This window comes from Arachis ipaensis, chromosome B1 (genome assembly GCF_059453495.1).
Source record: "Arachis ipaensis isolate K30076 ecotype BB chromosome B1, ASM5945349v1, whole genome shotgun sequence".
NCBI classification, from domain to species: domain Eukaryota; kingdom Viridiplantae; phylum Streptophyta; class Magnoliopsida; order Fabales; family Fabaceae; genus Arachis; species Arachis ipaensis.
In genome coordinates, this window is record NC_142436.1 from 72598027 (window position 1) to 72617202 (window position 19176).

The 19176-nt window shown below is 35.8% G+C and overlaps 1 protein-coding gene and 1 non-coding gene across 2 annotated transcripts; both read right to left on the reverse strand.

Annotated features, from left to right (window-relative positions):
* Positions 1–224: 224 nt before the first annotated feature.
* On the reverse strand, positions 225–332 carry LOC148577006 (small nucleolar RNA R71). Its single transcript, XR_015902993.1, has one exon. It is a non-coding gene; the product is annotated as a small nucleolar RNA R71 (small nucleolar RNA).
* Positions 333–10118: 9786 nt separating this feature from the next.
* LOC148577007 (double-stranded RNA-binding protein 4-like) lies at positions 10119–11840 on the reverse strand. Its single transcript, XM_088502826.1, has 3 exons — positions 11816–11840; positions 11127–11338; positions 10119–10295 (listed from the first exon to the last, which is right to left on the reverse strand). The coding sequence occupies exons 1-3, from the start codon at positions 11838–11840 to the stop codon at positions 10119–10121; spliced, it is 414 nt and encodes a 137-aa protein (XP_088358952.1).
* Positions 11841–19176: the final 7336 nt, after the last annotated feature.

Sequence of the window (19176 nt, forward strand, 5' to 3'; positions counted from 1 at the left end):
CATCTGAAGATCCTTTTCAGTTCTTAACTGAATTCTTGCAGATATGTGATACTGTTAAGACTAATGGAGTAGATCCTGAAGTCTACAGGCTCATGCTTTTCCCTTTTGCTGTGAGAGACAGAGCTAGAATATTGTTGGACTCTCAACCTAAGGATAGCCTGAACTCTTGGGATAAGCTGGTTAAGGCTTTCTTAGCCAAGTTCTTTCCTCCTCAAAAGCTGAGTAAGCTTAGAGTGGATGTTCAAACCTTCAGACAGAAAGAAGGTGAATTCCTCTATGAACCTTGGGAGAGATACAAGGAACTGACCAAAAAGTGTCCTTCTAACATGCTTTCAGAATGGACCATCCTGGATATATTTTATGATGGTCTGTCTGAATTAGCTAAGATGTCATTGGATACTTCTGCAGGCGGATCCATCCACCTAAAAAAAATGCCTGCAGAAGCTCAAGAACTTATTGACATGGTTGCCAACAACCAGTTTATGTACACTTCTGAGAGGAATCCTGTGAGTAATGGGACACCTTAGAAGAAGGGAGTTCTTGAAATTGATACTCTGAATGTTATATTAGCTCAGAATAAAATATTGACTCAGCAAGTCAATATGATTTCTCAAAGTCTGAATGGAATGCAAGCTGCATCCAACAGTACTCAAGAGGGATCTTCTGAAGAAGAGGCTTATGATCCTGAGAACCCTGCAATAGCAGAGGTAAATTACATGGGTGAACCCTATGGAAACACCTATAACCCCTCATGGAGAAATCATCCAAATTTCTCATGGAAGGATCAACAAAAGCCTCAACAAGGCTTTAATAATGGTGGAAGAAACAGGTTTAACAATAGTAAACCTTTTCCATCATCCATTCAGCAACAGACAGAGAATTCTGAGCAGAATCCATCTAGCTTAGCAAATTTAGTCTCTGATCTATCTAAGGCCACTGTGAGTTTCATGAATGAAACAAGGTCATCCATTAGAAATTTGGAGGCACAAGTGGGCCAGCTGAGTAAAAGGATCACTGAAATCCCTCCTAGTACTCTCCCAAGCAATACAGAAGAAAATCCAAAAGGAGAGTGCAAGGCCATTGATATAACCATCATGGCCGAATCCAAGGAGGAAGGAGAGGACGTGAATCCCAAGGAGGAGGACCTCCTGGGACGTTCAGTGATCAATAAGGAGTTTCCCTCTAAGGAACCAAAGGAATCTGAGACTTATCTAGAGACCATGGAGATTCCATTGAACCCCCTTATGCTATTCATGAGCTCTGATGAGTATTCCTCTTCTGAAGAGAATGAGGATGTTACTGAAGAGCAAGTTGCCAAATTCCTTGGTGCAGTCATGAAGCTGAATGCCAATTTATTTGGTAATAAAACTTGGGAAGATGAACCTCCCCTGTTCACCAATGAACTAAATGCATTGGATCAACTGAGATTGCCTCAGAAGAAACAGGATCCTGGAAAGTTCCTAATACCTTGTACCATAGGCACCATAACCTTTGAGAAGGCTCTATGTGACCTTGGGTCAGGAATAAACCTCATGCCACTCTCTGTACTGGAGAAACTGGGAATCTTTGAGGTGCAAGCTGCCAGAATCTCATTAGAGATGGCAGAAAACTCAAGAAAAGAGGCTTATGGACAAGTAGAGGACGTGTTAGTAAAGGTTGAAGGCCTTTACATCTCTGCTGATTTCATAATCCTGGATACTGGGAAGGAGGAGGATGAATACATCATCCTTGGAAGACCCTTCCTAGCCACAGCAAGAGCTGTGATTGATGTAGACAGAGGAGAATTGATCCTTCAACTGAATGAGGACAACCTAGTGTTTAAAACTCAAGAATCTCCTTCTGTAACAATAGAGAGGAAGCATGAAAAGCTTCTCTCAGCACAGAGTCAACTAAAGCCCCCACAGTCAAACTCTAAGTTTGGTGTTGGGAGGCCTCAGCCAAACTCTAAGTTTGGTGTTGAACTCCCATATCCAAACTCTAAGTTTGGTGTTGGAAGTCTATAAAATTGACCTGATCACCTGTGTAGAGCCATGAGAGCCCACTGTCAAGCTATTGACATTAAAGAAGCACTTGTTGGGAGGCAACCCAATTTTTATTTATCTAATTTTATTTTTATTTTATTGTTCTTTCATGTTTTATTAGGTTCATGATCATGTGGAGTCACAAAATAAATAGAAAAATCAAAAACAGAATCAAAAACAGCAGAAGAAAAATCACACCCTGGAGGAAGGACTTACTGGCGTTTAAACGCCAGTAAGGAGCTTCTGGCTGGCGTTCAACGCCAGAACAGAGCATGGATCTGGCGTTGAACGCCCAAAACAAGCAGCATCCTGGCGTTCAGACGCCAGGAATGCACACTGAGGAAAGCTGGCGCTGAACGCCAGAAACATGCTGCATCTGGGCGCTGAACGCCCAGAACAAGCATCAATTCGGCGTTTAAACGCCAGAATTGCATGCAAAGGCATTTTACATGCCTAATTGGTGCAGGAATGTAAATCCTTAACACCTCAGGATCTGTGGGCCCCACAAGAATCATCTCAGCATCTATGGACCCCACAGGATCCCCATCTACCTCCACTCATACTCTTTCCTCTTCTCAATGTTCATCCTCTCTTCCCAATAAAAACCTTTCCCCAAAACCCTTCACCAATCACATCAAGCTCTCTTCCCTACTACCCTTTCACCACTCACATCCATCCACTCTTCCCCATAAACCTACCTCATAAATCCCACCTACCTTCAAAATTCAAGATCACTTTCCCACCCAAACCCACCCTAAATGGCCGAACCTAACCCCTCTCCCTCCACTATATAAACCACTCCATTCTTCTTCATTTTTCACACAACAAAACCCTCTTATCCCCTTCTTGGCCGAAACATAACCCTCTCTCCCTCTCTTCCATTTCTTCTTCTTCTTCTTCTTTTTTCTTCTCTTGCTCGAGGACGAGCAATATTCTAAGTTTGGTGTGGTAAAAGCATAAAGCTTTTTGTTTTTCCATTACCATTGATGGCACCTAAGACCGGAGAATCCTCTAGAAAAGGGAAAGGGAAGACAAAAGCTTCCACCTCCGAGTCATGGGAGATGAAAAGATTCATCTTCAAAGCCCATCAAGACCATTTCTATGATGTTGTGGCCAAGAAGAAGGTGATCCCCGAGGTCCCTTTCAAACTCAAGAGAAATGAGTATCCAGAAATCCGACATGAAATCCAAAGATGAGGTTGGGAAGTTCTAACAAACCCCATCCAACAAGTCGGAATTCTAATGGTTCAAGAGTTCTATGCTAATGCATGGATCACTAGGAACCATGATCAAAGTAAGAACCCGAACCCAAAGAATTATCTCACTATGGTTCGGGGGAAATACTTAGATTTCAGTCCGAAAAATGTGAGGTTGGCGTTCAACTTGCCAATGATGGAAGAGAACGCACGCCCCTACACAAGAAGAGTCAACTTTGATCAAAGGTTGGACCAAGTCCTCATGGACATATGTGTGGAAGGAGCTCAATGGAAGATTGACTCAAAAGGCAAACCGGTTCAACTAAGAAGATTGGACCTTAAGCCTGTAGCTAGAGGATGGTTGGAGTTCATTCAACGCTCAATCATTCCCACTAGCAACCAGTCTAAAGTCACTATAGACCGGGCCATCATGATCCATAGCATCATGATTGGAGAAAAGGTGGAGGTTTATGAGATTATACCTGAAGAACTATACAAGGTGGCTGACAAGTCCTCCACTATGGCAAGGTTAGCTTTTCCTCACCTCATTTGCCATCTATGCAATTTGGCTGGGATTGACATAGAGGGAGATATCCTCATTGATGAGGACAAGCCCATCACTAAGAAAAGGATGGAGCAAACAAGAGAGCCTATTCATGGATCTCAAGAGACGCATAAAGAAGCTCATCACCAAGAAATCCCTGAGATGCCTCAAGGGATGCACTTTCCTCCACAGAACTTTTGGGAGCAAATCAACACCTCCCTAGGAGAATTAAGTTCCAACATGGGACAACTAAGGGTAGAACATCCAGAGCACTCCATCATCCTTCATGAAATAAGAGAAGATCAAAGAGTAATGAGGGAGGAGCAACAGAGAGAAGGAAGAGACATAGAAGAGCTCAAAGACATCATTGGTTCCTCAAGAAGGAAACGCCACCATCACTAAGGTGGACTCATTCATTGTTCTCAAATTTTTTGTTTTTTGTTTTCTTTATGTTAAGTGCTTATCTATGTTAGTGTCTTATTACATGATCATTAGTATTTAGTAACTTTGTCTTAAAGTTATGAATGTCCTATGAATCCATCACCTCTCTTAAATGAAAAATGTTTTTAATTCAAAAGAACAAGAAGTACATGAGTTTTGAATTTATCCTTGAACTTAGTTTAATTATATTGATGTGGTGACAATACTTTTTGTTTTCTGAATGTATGCTTGAACAGTGCATATGTCTTTTGAAGTTGATGTTTATGAATGTTAAAAATGTTGGCTCTTGAAAGAATGATGACAAGGAGACATGTTATTTGGTAATCTGAAAAATCATAAAATTGATTCTTGAAGCAAGAAAAAGCAGTGAATACAGAAAGCTTGCAAAAAAAAATATAGAAAAAGAAAAAGCAAGCAGAAAAAGCCAAAAGCTCTTAAAACCAAAAGGCAAGAGCAAAAAGCTAATAACCCTTAAAACCAAAAGGCAAGGGTAAATAAAAAGGATCCCAAGGCTTTGAGCATCAGTGGATAGGAGGGCCTAAAGGAAAAAAATCCTAGCCTAAGCGGCTAAACCAAGCTGTCCCTAACCATGTGCTTGTGGCGTGAAGGTGTCAAGTGAAAACTTGAGACTGAGCGGTTAAAGTCAAGGTCCAAAGCAAAAGAAGAGTGTGCTTAAGAACCCTGGACACCTCTAATTGGGGACTTTAGCAAAGCTGAGTCAGAATCTGAAAAGGTTCACCCAATTATATGTCTGTGGGCATTTATGTATCCGGTGGTAATACTGGAAAATAAAGTGCTTAGGGCCACGGCCAAGACTCATAAAGTAGCTGTGTTCAAGAATCAACATACTGAACTAGGAGAATCACTAACACTATCTAAACTCTGAGTTCCTATAGATGCCAATCATTCTGAACTTCAATGGATAAAGTGAGATGCCAAAACTATTCAAAAGGCAAAAAGCTACAAGTCCTGCTCATCTGATTGGAGCTATGTTTCATTGATGTTTTGGAATTTATAGTATATTCTCTTCTTTTTATCCTATTTGATTTGCAGTTGCTTGGGGACAAGCAACAATTTAAGTTTGGTGTTGTGATGAGCGGATAATTTATACGCTTTTTGGCATTGTTTTTAGTATGTTTTTAGTAGGATCTAGTTACTTTTAGGGATGTTTTTATTAGTTTTTATGTTAAATTCACATTTTTGGACTTTACTATGAGTTTGTGTGTTTTTCTGTGATTTCAGGTATTTTCTGGCTGAAATTGAGGGACTTGAGCAAAAATCAGATTCAGAGGTTGAAGAAGGACTACTGATGCTGTTGGATTCTGACCTCCCTGCACTCAAAGTGGATTTTCTGGAGCTACAGAACTCAAAATGGCACGCTTCCAATTGCGTTGGAAAGTAGACATCCAGGGATTTCCATAAATATATAATAGTCCATATATTGGCCGAGTTTAGATGACGCAAAAGGGCATTGAACACCAGCTCTACGCTGCAGTCTGGAGTTAAACGCCAGAAACAAGTCACGAACCAGAGTTGAACGCCAAAAACACGTTACAACTTGGCGTTCAACTCCAGAAGAAGCCTCTGCACGTGTAAACTTCAAGCTCAGCCCAAGCACACACCAAGTGGGCCCCGGAAGTGGATTTATGCATCAATTACTTACTTTTGTAAACCCTAGTAGCTAGTTTAGTATAAATAGGACTTTTTACTATTGTATTTACATCTTATGATCGGATGATCTTTGGATTATCTTTTGATCTATTGATCACGTTTGGGGGCTGGCCATTTGGCCATGCCTGAACCTTCATTACTTATGTATTTAGAACGGTAGAGTTTCTGCACTCCATAGATTAAGGTGTGGAGCTCTGCTGTTCCTCATGATTTAATGCAAAGTACTACTGTTTTTCTATTCAATTCAACTTATTCCGCTTCTAAGATATCCATTCGCACCCAAGAACATGATGACTGTGATGATTATGTGACGCTCATCATCATTCTCACTTATGAACGCGTGCCTAACAAACACTTCCATTCTACATGCAAACAAGCTAGAATGAATATCTCTTGGATATCTAATACAGGGGACCGAGTCCGAGTTATTAGTGTCTTCGTGGTATAAGTTAGAACCCGTGGATGGCCATTCCTGAGATCCGGAAATTCTAAACCTTGTCTGTGGTATTCCGAGTAGGATCTGGGAAGGGATGGCTGTGACGAACTTCAAACTCGCGAGTGCTGGGCGTGGTGACAGATGCAAAAGGAGGGTGAATCCTATTCCAGTATGATCGAGAACCTCCAAATGATTAGCCGTGCCGTGACAGAGCATTTAGACCTTTTTCACAGAGAGGATGGGAAGTAGCCATTGACAACGGTGATGCCCTTACAGAAAGCTTGCCATGAAAAGGAGTAGGAATGATTGGATGAAGACAGTAGGAAAGCAGAGGTTCAGAGGAACGAAAGCATCTCTATACAATTATCTAAAATTCTCACTAATGAATTACATAAGTATTTCTATCTTTATTTTCTGTTTATTTATTATTATTATTCGAAAACTCCATAACCATTTGATATCCGCCTGACTAAGATTTACAAGGTGACCATGGCTTGCTTCATACCAACAATCTCCGTGGGATCGACCCTTACTCACGTAAGGTTTTATTACTTGGACGACCCAGTGCACTTGCTGGTTAGTTGTATCGAAGTTGTGACAAATTATGAACTAAGATTAGAGCACCAAGTTTTTGGAGCCATTACCAGGGATCACAATTTCGTGCACCACTCTATCATCCTTGGAAGACCTGTCCTAGCTACTACAAATGCCATGATTAATGTGGCAAAGGGAGAAATTGTTTTCCAACTAGGAGAGGACTACATCTTGTTCAAGATGTCCAATCCTGATTCTCCCTCTGATAAGAAAGAGACAGTGATGCAACACCTAGTGTTCCAACCCTCTCTTTCTGTGCAGAGCTTGGCAGAGTCCCCAAACATTAATTCTAAGTTTGGTGTTGGGCAGCCATTAACAAGCTCTAAGAACAAAGGTACTAAGAAGAAAGTACCTAAAGGCTGGAGGGACAAGAAAGTCCCAACTGAAGGCCTCTCACCTGGCGTGAGAGTTGTCTTTACCAAGAAACCAGTCATACCACATACAGTGAGTCGTATCCTGTCTCTAGAGCATGTGAAGCTCATTCATGAAAAGACAGGAAGAAAGTTTACTCTAAAGGGCAAAATTCTGAGCCCATACTCAACTCCGTAAGGAGCTAACCGTCAAGCTAGTGACTTTAAAGAAGCGCTTGTTGGGAGGCAACCCAACCTTAATTAATTATTTATATTTTCTTTCATTTTATTTTTCTTTAAGTTATTTTTTTAGGTTCATGATCATTTGCAGCAGTCAGAACAGAGACAGAAATGTTCAGCAGTGAAAATAGAACATTCTGGATGGAGTGTTGTTGGAGTTGACCATCAGCCAGGGAGCAGCCCCTAGGCGTTCAACGCCAGTGTAGAGGGCAGAGAATCTGAATTTTCTAGCCTCTCAGGACCAGTGGGTCCCACAGCATCTTTACCTACCCCACTTCTTCCCTCTTTACCTTCACACTTCCCCATACATTCTTCCCTATAAACCATAAGCCTAATCACATCCATATCACTTTTCTAAAACCATCATAACTCCCACCAACCCCCACCCACTTCAAAATCAAATATCCCTCCTAATTACCCACTCATGACCGAACCCTACCCTAGACCACTCCTATAAATACCCCTCATTCTAACCCTTTATACACACACCTCTCATACACATCAATAACCCCCTTGGCCGAATTGCTTCCTCCCTCATTCTCCTTCTATTTTCTTCTTCTTCTATTCCATTCTTCTCTTTTCTTTATTTTTTCTCCATGACGAGCAAAGCTTTTAAGTTTGGTGTGGGAAAAGCATTGCTTTTTGCTTTCCATTACCACTTATGGAACCCAAGGTTGGAGAATCCTCTAGAAAGAGGAAAGAAAAGACAGTAGCCGCCACCTCTGAATCTTGGGAGATGGAGAAATTCATCACTAAACCCCACTAAGACCACTTCTATAAAGTTGTAACAGAGAAGAAGGTGATCCCTGAGGTCCCTTTCAGGCTTAAGAAGAATGAGTATCTGAAAATCCAAAGGGAGATCCAGAGAAGATGTTGGGAAGTCCTAACCAATCCCATCTAAAAGGTTGGAATCTTAATGGTGCAAGAGTTCTATGCTAATGCATGGGTCACGAAAAACCATGACATTAGTGTGAACCCAAATCCAAAGAATTGGAGCACCATGGTCCGAGGGATAATCTTAGATTTTAGCCTAGAAAGTATGAGGTTGGCATTCAACTTGTCTTTGATGTAAGGAGATCCACGTCCTTACACTAGGAGAGTCTACTTTGATCAGAGATTAGATCAAGTACTCTCATACATCTGTGTGAAAGGAGCACAGTGAAAAAGGGATTCCCAAGGCAAGTCCATTCGACTAAGAAGGCTTGACCTCAAGCCCATAGCTAGAGGATAATTGGAATTCATCCAACGCTCTATCATCCCCACTAGCAACCGGTCAGAAGTGACCATTGAAAGAGCCATCATGATCCATTGCATCATGATTGGAACTGAGGTGGAAGTACATGAGGTGATTCCTCAAGAACTGTACAAGATAGCTGAGAAGCCTTCCACCAAAGCAAGGTTGGCATTTCCTCACTTCATCTGTCATCTATGCAATTCAGCTGAAATTTTCATAGAGGGAGATATCTCTATTGAGGAGGACAAGCCCATCACTAATAAGGGGATGGAGCAAATTAGAGAGCATGCACATAAGCCTGTGCAACCGCCTCAACATGAGATCCCTGAGATGCCTCAAGAATGTATTTTCCTCCTCAAAGCTATTGGGATCAATGGCATACTTCCATAGGAAAATTGAGCTCTAACATGAATCAGTTGAGATTGGAGCATCAAGAGCATTCAACCATCCTCAATAAAATTAGAGAAGACCAAAGGGTTATGAGGGAAGAACAACAAAGACAAAGGAGTGACATTGAAGAGATCAAGCACTACATTGGATCCTCAAGGAGGAGCACTAGCCGCCACCATTAAAGGTGGATTTGTTCTCTTTTATTTCCTTTTCTTTTGTTATTCTATTTTCTGTTATGTTGTATTGTCTGTTCTCTTGTTCGTATTACATGATCATTTGCATTTATGTCTTAAAGTTATAAAATATTTCATCTATCTCTCACCTTACTAAAAAAGAAAATTTTATTTGAAAAGAATTGAGAGATACATGAATTTCAAGTTTATAATAAGAATAGTTCAATTATTTTGATGTGGTGGCATTGCTTTTGTTTTCTGAATGTATAAATAAATAGTGCATATTTGAAGTTAGAATTTATGAATGTTGGCTCTTGAAAGAATGATGAAAAAGGAAAAGTATTATTGGTAATCTGAAAAATCCAAAAATTGATTCTTGAAATAAGAAAAAGTAGCAAAAAGAAAAAGAAAAAGCATGTTGCAAAAAAAAATAATATATGTATATGAAAAAATAAAATGGCAAAAAAAATAATAAATAAATAAATAACAGAAAAATCCAATAGCTCTTTAAACCAAAAGTCAAGAGCAAAAAGCCAATAACCCTTTAAACCAAAAGACAAGGGTAAAAGGATCCAAGGCTTTGAACATCAATGGTTAGGAGGGCCTAAAGGAAACAAAATCCTGACCTAAGCGACTCAACCAAGCTGTCCCTAACCATGTGCTTGTGGTGTGAAGGTGTCAAGTGAAAAGCTTGAGACTGAGTGGTTAAAGTCGTGATCCAAAGCAAAAAGAGTGTGCTTAAGAACTCTGGACACCTCTATCTGGGAATTCTAGCAAAGCTAAACAAGATGATACCAAGAATTGAAAAAATAGCAGCATGTACTACTAACTACTTGGCCTCTTTTTTATTTTTTTCGATAACACTAGTGTACTTTGTACCATTGAAGATCACAAAAGACATAAATTGAGGAAGCAACCCTTCTAACTGAACAATATTATAAGTAGGCCTTTCTACATTTAGCTTTGTGACATATTCATTTGTGATAGACTTGAAAATCAAAATATGCTAGAACAAAAATCAGTGTAGTTGTATAAGGGATTTACAAAGAAATATATTATATATTTAATGAGCATTTATGATGAAGGGAGAACTATTAATGATATTATTTCTCTAACATCTTATTTTTCTCTAGGTAATAGTTATTTATAAAGTTGAACCAATAAGCTCCATACCAAATACTAAAGAAAAACAAAATAATTCATATTTCATAATATAATGCAATTCATCAAATATGTAATGTATAAGAAAGTAATAATAAAGAAAAATATAATAGATTTATAATACAAAGAAATTCATCACTGCAATAGGTTGAACCACTAAGCTTCGAAAATCAAATACTAAAAAAATATAATAAGTCATAATACAAAACAATTCATCAAACATGTAATGTGCAAGAAAGTAATACTAATAAAAAATACAATAAATTTATAATACAAAACAATAAGTTGAACCAATAAGCTTCAATACCAAATATTAGAAGAAAATCCAATCCTTCATAATTAATAACACAGAAGATTCACCCACGAAACACTAAGCTCTCACAACCAAGTCACAAAAATGGAAAACGAATACCATAATTGAATTTACTATTCAACTATGTCTAAAGTGATGGAAAACATGAAGAGAATATAAAATATAAGAGTCTCTAAATTTGTATATAATTAACAATCATGATAAGTTGAATAAAGTAGCACTAACAAATACTAGGAGAAAACATGGCCAAAAAAAAAGAAGTTAGGTAACAACATAACATTATTAAGTGAACTATTTTGGCTTGAAATTAGTTAATAGTTTACAAAATTGATGTTAAAGATTAAAGATTGTATTACGTCAAACCTCAAAAATAAGAGGACATCCATCAACTTTAATCTTGTCATTCAAACTCTCCAATGCTATTCTTACAGCATCTTGTTCAGCAGGCTTTTTCTGAGAGAAAGTCATTTGAGAGGTATAACTTGTATTATCCATCCATACAGTTTCCATATACTTTGGTGCATGTGGAGCTCCTCCTTCGTCGTTTGATACACAGAAAGCAGTATATTTGATCTCTGAACAAATTCTTGTAAACAATTTTTGTGCATCAAGTATTTTGGAGAACCAAACAAAAATTGATCAACAAATTAGAGATCATTTATTCATATTATACATTAAACTTAAAAGAAGCAAAACAATTATCAATAGGAGCAAGTTCAAATTTTCAAGTTAGTAGATGTTGTTTATGTTTAAGACAATAAAGCCCACAAAACTTAACCAATCAAGAAGTTAAATGTTGAAAACACCATCCAAAAAAAGTCAAATATTAGGTTATATATACAATAGCTACATTGGAATGCTAAAAAAGACCACTTGCAAGTAAATCTATAATTTTGATTGAATGACCCACAAGTATGAAGCTTCAACAAAATTTTCAGGAGAAATCAATCATAATAAAGCTCACGAATTAGACAGCATTTTACAAACACAGATTCATGATTTGACATTTCAATCTAATTCAGTTAACTTAACCAAATAACAAAATAACATACCACCACTCACAAATTTCATAACCATAATTTGTAAGTAATACCTTATATATCTACCAATTTTAAGGATGAAAATGCTAAAGGTACAAAGTACAAACTTTCGTTGCCTTTTCATAAACCTCAAACAACACAAATTTAAAGAGAAATTTCAAGAAAAATTTGTATAGTAAAAACTGCAAAGTGGACTAATTAGGGATTCATCATTCATACATCCAATTCAAATATAATATTCTTCCAATCCCATAATACACACCATATGATCCTAAGACAAATGTCACAGCACTAGAAAATAGAAACACCTTAGTTCATTTTTCATAAAAAAAATTTAAGTTTATTTAAAAATGTACAACTAAAAAAATCATAAATTTCTCAAAAGCCCACTAGTTTAAACATAATTGATAATTTTTTCTTAAAAAAGTTATTTTTTAAATTTTTCAAAAAGAAAAATTATAAGCTTATAACTCTTTTGTTATTATTTGTATAAAGTTTAAGCACTTTAATTGTACTTGTTACATTCCATCAGGGGTACAACTACGATAACAAATAAGATTGAAAATAATGAGCATAACTATATATGTTGGACTTTATAAAAAAAATTAGTTGTAATTTTTAATTTAGTTGAACTTATAATTTTAGTGTTATCGATAATCAAGTGTTTATTGTTATAATAGTTACAGCTAAAATAACGAGTAAATTGATTTTTTATTCAACTATGTGAAATTAACATATTTTTTTTCAAACGAATTTGGTTGACATATTAAAAGGACGGCATTTGAAATTTAAATACATGATTAAGTATGATGTTTTAATAATTTTTAAATTTAGACATAAAATTGGCCATATCAATTCAAAGTAAATTGTTTTTAATTGTTAGGTTTAATTTAGTAAACCTTTAGTACTTGTAAATAAGTAATAATTAATTAAAATGAGTTAATAGTCAAATTAGTCCCTAAAAGATTGGACATTTTTAAAATTCATCCCTAAAAGTTTTGTTCAATCAAATTGGTCCTTCAAAGATTACAAATTAATCATATTTATCCTTCAATAACCCCATTACCGATTTTTGTCAACAATTGATAATGTAGAATATTAACTGACAGAATACATGATACCTAATATGTTCAATTGGATGCTTGATAAACCACTATTTTATGGTTTATCTTGTGCTCATTTGAGTTATTTTTGTCAAGTCCTTACCCACTTATTCATACAAAATGCATAGTTTTACAATTTCCTTCTTGATTTTGTGCTATGATTGAAAACATGCTTCGTGCTCTTAAATTTTACTATGTTTAATCCTCTCTAATTACCATTCGATGCCTTGATATGTGTGTTAAGTGATTTCAGGGATTACAGAGCAGGAATGGCTTACAGGATGGAAAGGAAGCATGCAAAAATGGAAGGAATACAAGAAACTGAAGAAATTGCTAAAGCTGTCCAGCCTGACCTTCTGGTACTAAATCGATCATAACTTCATCTACAGAGGTTCAAATGACGCGGTTTCAGTTGCGTTGGAAAGCTAACGTCCAGGGCTTCGCAACGATATATAATTTGCCATAGCTGCTCCGAAGCCAGATGACGCGAACGCGTGGATCACGCGGATGCGTGACCTGGCAAAAACGGAATCCACGCTAACGCGTGGACGACGCTTCTGCGTGACTTTGCAGCGACTTGTACGTACCAGAAATCGCTGGGGGCGATTTTTGGGCTATTTTTTACCCAGTTTTTGGCCCAGAAAATATAGATTAGAGGCTATAAAGTGGGGGAATCAATCCATTCATTCATACAACAATTCATACAACATTCAATATTCATAATTTTAGGTTTTAGATGTAGTTTTAGAGAGAGAGAGAGAGAGGCCTCTCTCCTTTCTCTTAGGATTTAGGATTTAGGATTTCTCTTAATTTTAGGATTGCTTCTTCATTCCAGGTTCAATGTTCTTTTAATTTAATTTCTCTTCTACTTTTATTTATTCTATTACTTTAATTATTATTTATCTTTCCAAATTGGTTTATGAACTTTCCCATGTTATAATTGATTTCTTTATTTAATATAATTCGAGGTATTTCAGATTTATGATTGCTTTCTTTAATTTATGATATAAATAATTTGAATTTTTCCCCTCTTGGCTTTGGTTGAGTAATTGGTGACACTTGAGTTATCAAATTCAGCTGTTGGTTAATATTTGAAGCTTGCTGGTTGATTTGGATCCCTCTAAAGCTAATCTTTCCTTAGGAGTTGACTAGGACTTGAGGATCAAATTAATTAGTCCACTTGACTTTCCTTTGTTTAGTAAAGGTTAACTAAGTGGGATTAAAATCCAATTCTCATCACACCTGATAAGGATAACTAGGATAGGACTTCCAATTCTTATACCTTGCTAAGAGATTTTATTATTATTAATTTATTTTTCCTGTCATTTAAATTACTTGTTCCCTATTCCAAAAACCCAAAATTCTACCTTTTCCATAACTAATAATAAGTCATACTTCCCTGCAATTCTTTGAGAGACGACCCGAGGTTTAAATACTTCGGTTATAAAATTTTATTGGGTTTGCTTAAGTGACAACCAAAACTTTTGTACGAAGGGATTCATGTTAGTTTAGAAACTATACTACCAACGCGATTATTTTTATAAAATTCTTTACTGGCAAGAGTCCTCTCATCAATGCTGACCAAATATGCTTACGAAAATATATCAATTTAGTCATTAAGTCATATTTGGAAGGGATAAGTATTGTTTTGGTCCCTAACGTTGAGGGTCCGAATCGAAACCGTCCCATTGTAATTTTGTATTTAAAATCATCCTTAACATTTTTTTTTGTATTAAAATCATCTTTTTTAATAAAATTTTTTACTTTATTACTAAGTTACCCTTATTAATAAAAACATTATAAAATTTAAAAAAAAAAGAAAAAGAAAACACAGGAGGGGCAGGGGAGAAGGGAAAAGGGAAAGGGCGAGGTGGGGCAGGGGAGAAGGGAAAAGGGAGAAGAGGAAAGGGGAAAGAGGAAGGGGAAGGGGGGAGGGGGGAAGGGGGGAGGGGGGACGGCGCCGGCGAAGGCGAAGGGGGAATGGGGAAAGGACGCATATGGGGGGGGGAAGGGGAAAGGACGCGGGGTGAGGGTAGCGGTGGGGGGAAGGGGAGAGGGGGAGGAGGAGGGGGAAGGGGAAAGGGGGGAGGGGGACGGCGGCGGCGAAGCTTGGAGCCGCCGTCGCCGTGGTGGTGCCGTCGCCGTTGGGGATCTCGAGGGAGAGAGGAGACATGAGCCACTGTCGCCGCCTCGCCGCCTCAACCTCGCAACCTCGCCGCCTGTTTTCTTGCTTCTGCTTTTTTGCGTTCTGTTTCTTGCTTTCTTGCTTCTGCTTTCTTGTTTTCTGTTTCTGCTTCTTGGTTTGGTGTTGTTTGGTGTTCTTGGTGTTGGTGTTGGTTGGTGTTGGTGGTGGTGTTTGTGTTGGTGGTGGTGTTTGTGGTGATGGTGTTGGTGTTGGTGGTGGTGGTGGTGGAGGAGGTAATTGTGTTGGTAGTGGTGAGGGTATTTTTGTCCAAAAAATTAACAGGACGATTTTAATACGAAAAAAAATGTTAAGGAGGATTTTAAATCCAAAATTACAATGGGGACGGTTTCGATTCGGACCCTCAACGTCAGGGACCAAAACAATACTTAATAGTTTACGTAATTAGAAAAAGGACTAAATTAATAGATTTTGATGAATATATCTAGTTAACGTCCAATTAGGCATGTTAAGTATTATGTATGTTGTCAATTAACATTTTGTATCATCAATTTTTGACAAAAATTATTAGTGGATTCATTGAAAAACAAATATGATTAATTCATAATCTTTAAAGGATCAATTTGATTAAAAAATCTTTTAGAGATGAATTTAAAGAATGTCTCATTTTTTAGGGACTAATTTGACTATTTACCCCAATTAAAATTCTTTGTGACCGAAGTTTTAAGTAAATTATTTTAATCTTATAAAAATAAATATACAAGTATTGTTGTAGAAGCAAGGTAAAAAAAAATTATTTTGTATCACACTAAACAAATTTTTAATAAATCAGATGGGGATATTTAATTTTTTGATAACAATAATAATAATAATGATAAATATAATAATAGAAAATAATACATGAATAATATTTGTCATAATAATTATGATAATAATTATAATTATAATAAAAAAACTAGTAGTAGTATAAAACCAATATAACTAAAATTAGAAAAATAATAATAGAATATAAAATGGAGTAGGTTTTTTGTAGTGGTTGTTTTTTAAAACTTGGGTTTTTTTGCAAAAATATTATATCTATGGATCAGATCCCTAATTTTTTCTAATTCTGTTTTGAACCAAGTCCTTTAAAGTTCTAGAGATACTTTTACAACCGTAGAAAACTCTAAGCCTGTGACACAAACAAATATTCAAAGGATACTATTTTTCTATTATACTTAAATTGCTTATAAATATAATTATTCTTGATATTAAAAAAATGAATGACGTATCAGATTATTTTGTGTATTTTACTTACATACGTTTTAAATAATGTTGACTTAAAAAAATAATGATGTTTCTATACACAAGGTTAGAGATCGTTGACACCATCCTACATGATCTTTAATTGCATTATATTTTGAGAATATTTATATTATCTTAATCTGTTTCATTTTGAAAGACCTATACTCGAGTATTTGTTGTCTCTAGTGGTGGAGTTTTGATAAATTCCGTTTTTAGGTTTATCTTGTATTAAATTGAGAGTATTCTATCAACTTTTTTTTTACATTTATTCAATGAAATGGTATAGTTTTGTGATTCTCCTTTAATTTGTACTCAAATGTGAAAACATGCTTTTTAAACCCTTAATTTGATAATTTTAATCTCTCTTTGATTCTACTAGATGCTTTGATTGGTTTGTTAAGTGATTTGACGTTGAAAATGCTAGGAATGGATCAAAGGAGTGAAGAGGAAAGCATGCAAAGTGAAGAACAAATGGAAAAAAGGGCAAAGATTTGGATGCAACAATCCACGCGCACGTGCAGTGTACGCGCACGCGTGGATCGCAAAAACCCCATGGACGCGCACGCATGCTGTACGCGTACGCGTCAGTGCTGACACGTGATTTTTAAGTGAAAATTTGCCCAGCGAATTCACAGAGGCTGTGGGGCCCAATCTAAACCAACTTTGGTGCCAAAACACTTAAAAGAACCAAGGATTGAAGGGGAAGGCATGAATTCACATCTTGGATCATTAAGGAGTTTAGGATTAGTTTTAGAGTTAGTTTTAGAGAGAGAAGTTTTCACTTCTCTCTAGAATTAGGATTAGGTTTAGGTCAATAAGCTTAGATCTAGGTTTTGATTCATGCTTTCATCTACTTCTACCTCTCAATTCTTTGTTGTTACATGTTGTTCTCCTATTCTTTTGTTGTAATTTCTTTCATTTTATTTCTATACATTATTGTAGATCTATTCTTGTTTCTTCTATTTTCTTTTAATACAATTTGAGGTAATTCATGTCAATAATTTTCTCTTTGATTATTGTTGTTAATTCTTTGCAATAAGTAGTTGTTAGATTTCATTCTTTCAATTTACTATGCTTTCCTTTTATACTTTCCAAGTATTTGTCAAAATGCTTGAGAAGATGTTAGAGTAGACTTTTTTGTTTTTGGCTCGAGAAGGTAACTTAGGGATTCTTGAGTCACTAATATTCAAGTAATTGATAGTTGGTAGCCATTGACTCTAGCTCTCATTTATTCAATTAGTGAATAGCTACGACTTATGGATTTGGATTGATACAACTCACTTGACTTTTCTTTACTTGTTAGAGGATGACTTAGTGGGATTGATCCTTGCAAACTATCATATTGTGGTTAGTGATAAGGATAGAGATCCTTGACCACCAAACCTTGCCAAGACCTTTTCATCATTTGAATCCTTTTCCAATTTACTTTTCTTGTTTCTCATCTAAAACCCCAAAATATACATGTCCATAGCCAATAACAAGAACACTACCCTGCAATTCCTTTGAGAGACGACACGAGGTTTAAATACTTCGGTTATTAGGATTATTAGGGATTTGTTACTTGTGACAAACAAATTTTTTGCATGAAAGGATTATTGTTGGTTTAAAAACTATACTTACAACGAAATTTCATTTGTGAAATTCTATACCACACAAAAATCCACTCATCAAGTTTAAACAAAATTTTATGACAGTAAAAAAATTTTAACAAAAACAAAAATATAATAACACTTATATTGAAATATAATTTCTAAATATTTATATTATTTTTAGACTTTTGTTATTAATAGGTAAGATTGTATATAGTCAAAGTCAACTAAAAGCTAAATTTAATTTTTGTTAACAAAAAAATTAGTTTAGGTTAATAAACTAAACTATTTTTTAATACTAAAATTAACTAGTAACCCAATATAAATTTCATAAAATAATTTTAAGAATAAAAGTGACTTTATAAAAACTAACTTATTAAATTTTGAAGAATTCGATTTTGCATTTAAATACGTTTTATTAATAAAAAAAACTAATCCAATTTCTTTTTTAAAAATAGGTTACTTTTAATTTCTACAAAATCAATTTATAATTTATAAGTTAATATTTTATATGTGAAAGAATTAATTTTATCTTTGACCATATCTATATCTCAAAAATCTCAACATTATTTATCTCAATTATTGTTTTCACTACAATCAAATAATATATTGTAACAAAATAAAATCTTAACTTTTCAAGAAACAAAATTTCGAAATTCATTAATGTAAACACTGCTAATACTTTGATGACATTTAACTAGCAATGTTGATTTGAAGATAAAATAACAATGCTTTATTAACAACGGGTAATTCTACCAACTATGCTACCATTGGTCTAAAATTAAAATAATATATGAAATAAAAATGTAAAAGAGGACACATTATACTTTAGAGAGACTCTTTTCATATCAATTTTGACACACAAAAAACAACTGAATGGTGATAATGAGTATTAAATACCGGTAAACAAGAAGGAAAACATCACGTCACCCAAATGAGCTAACTATGTTTTCTTTCAACAAGAACTAATAATTTTTTTACAAAATCTTTTGGGAACCTGTTGCACGAATTGTAAATCACACTTTTCACAACTCATACCACTAACTAGCAAGTGCATTGGGTCGTTCAAGTAATATCTTACGTGAATAAGGGTCGATCCCACGGAGATTGTCGGCTTGAAGCAAACTATGGTTATTTTGTAATTCTTAGTCAGGAAATTAATAATAAAAATGGTTGGATTTATGGAGAGTAATTAACATAAAATAAATAATACTTGTTATGCAGTAATGGAGAACAAGTTGAGGTTTTGAAGAT

Excerpts from the sequence above, each read along its gene's own strand:
- LOC148577007 (XM_088502826.1), bottom strand. The coding sequence starts at position 11,840 with ATGGTTATGAAATTTGTGAGTGGTG. Across the intron at positions 11,339-11,815 it reads TATGAAATTTGTGAGTGGTG|AGATCAAATATACTGCTTTC; the intron begins GTATGTTATTTT and ends GAATTTGTTCAG. Across the intron at positions 10,296-11,126 it reads GATGTCCTCTTATTTTTGAG|CATATTTTGATTTTCAAGTC; the intron begins GTTTGACGTAAT and ends TTTTTGTTCTAG.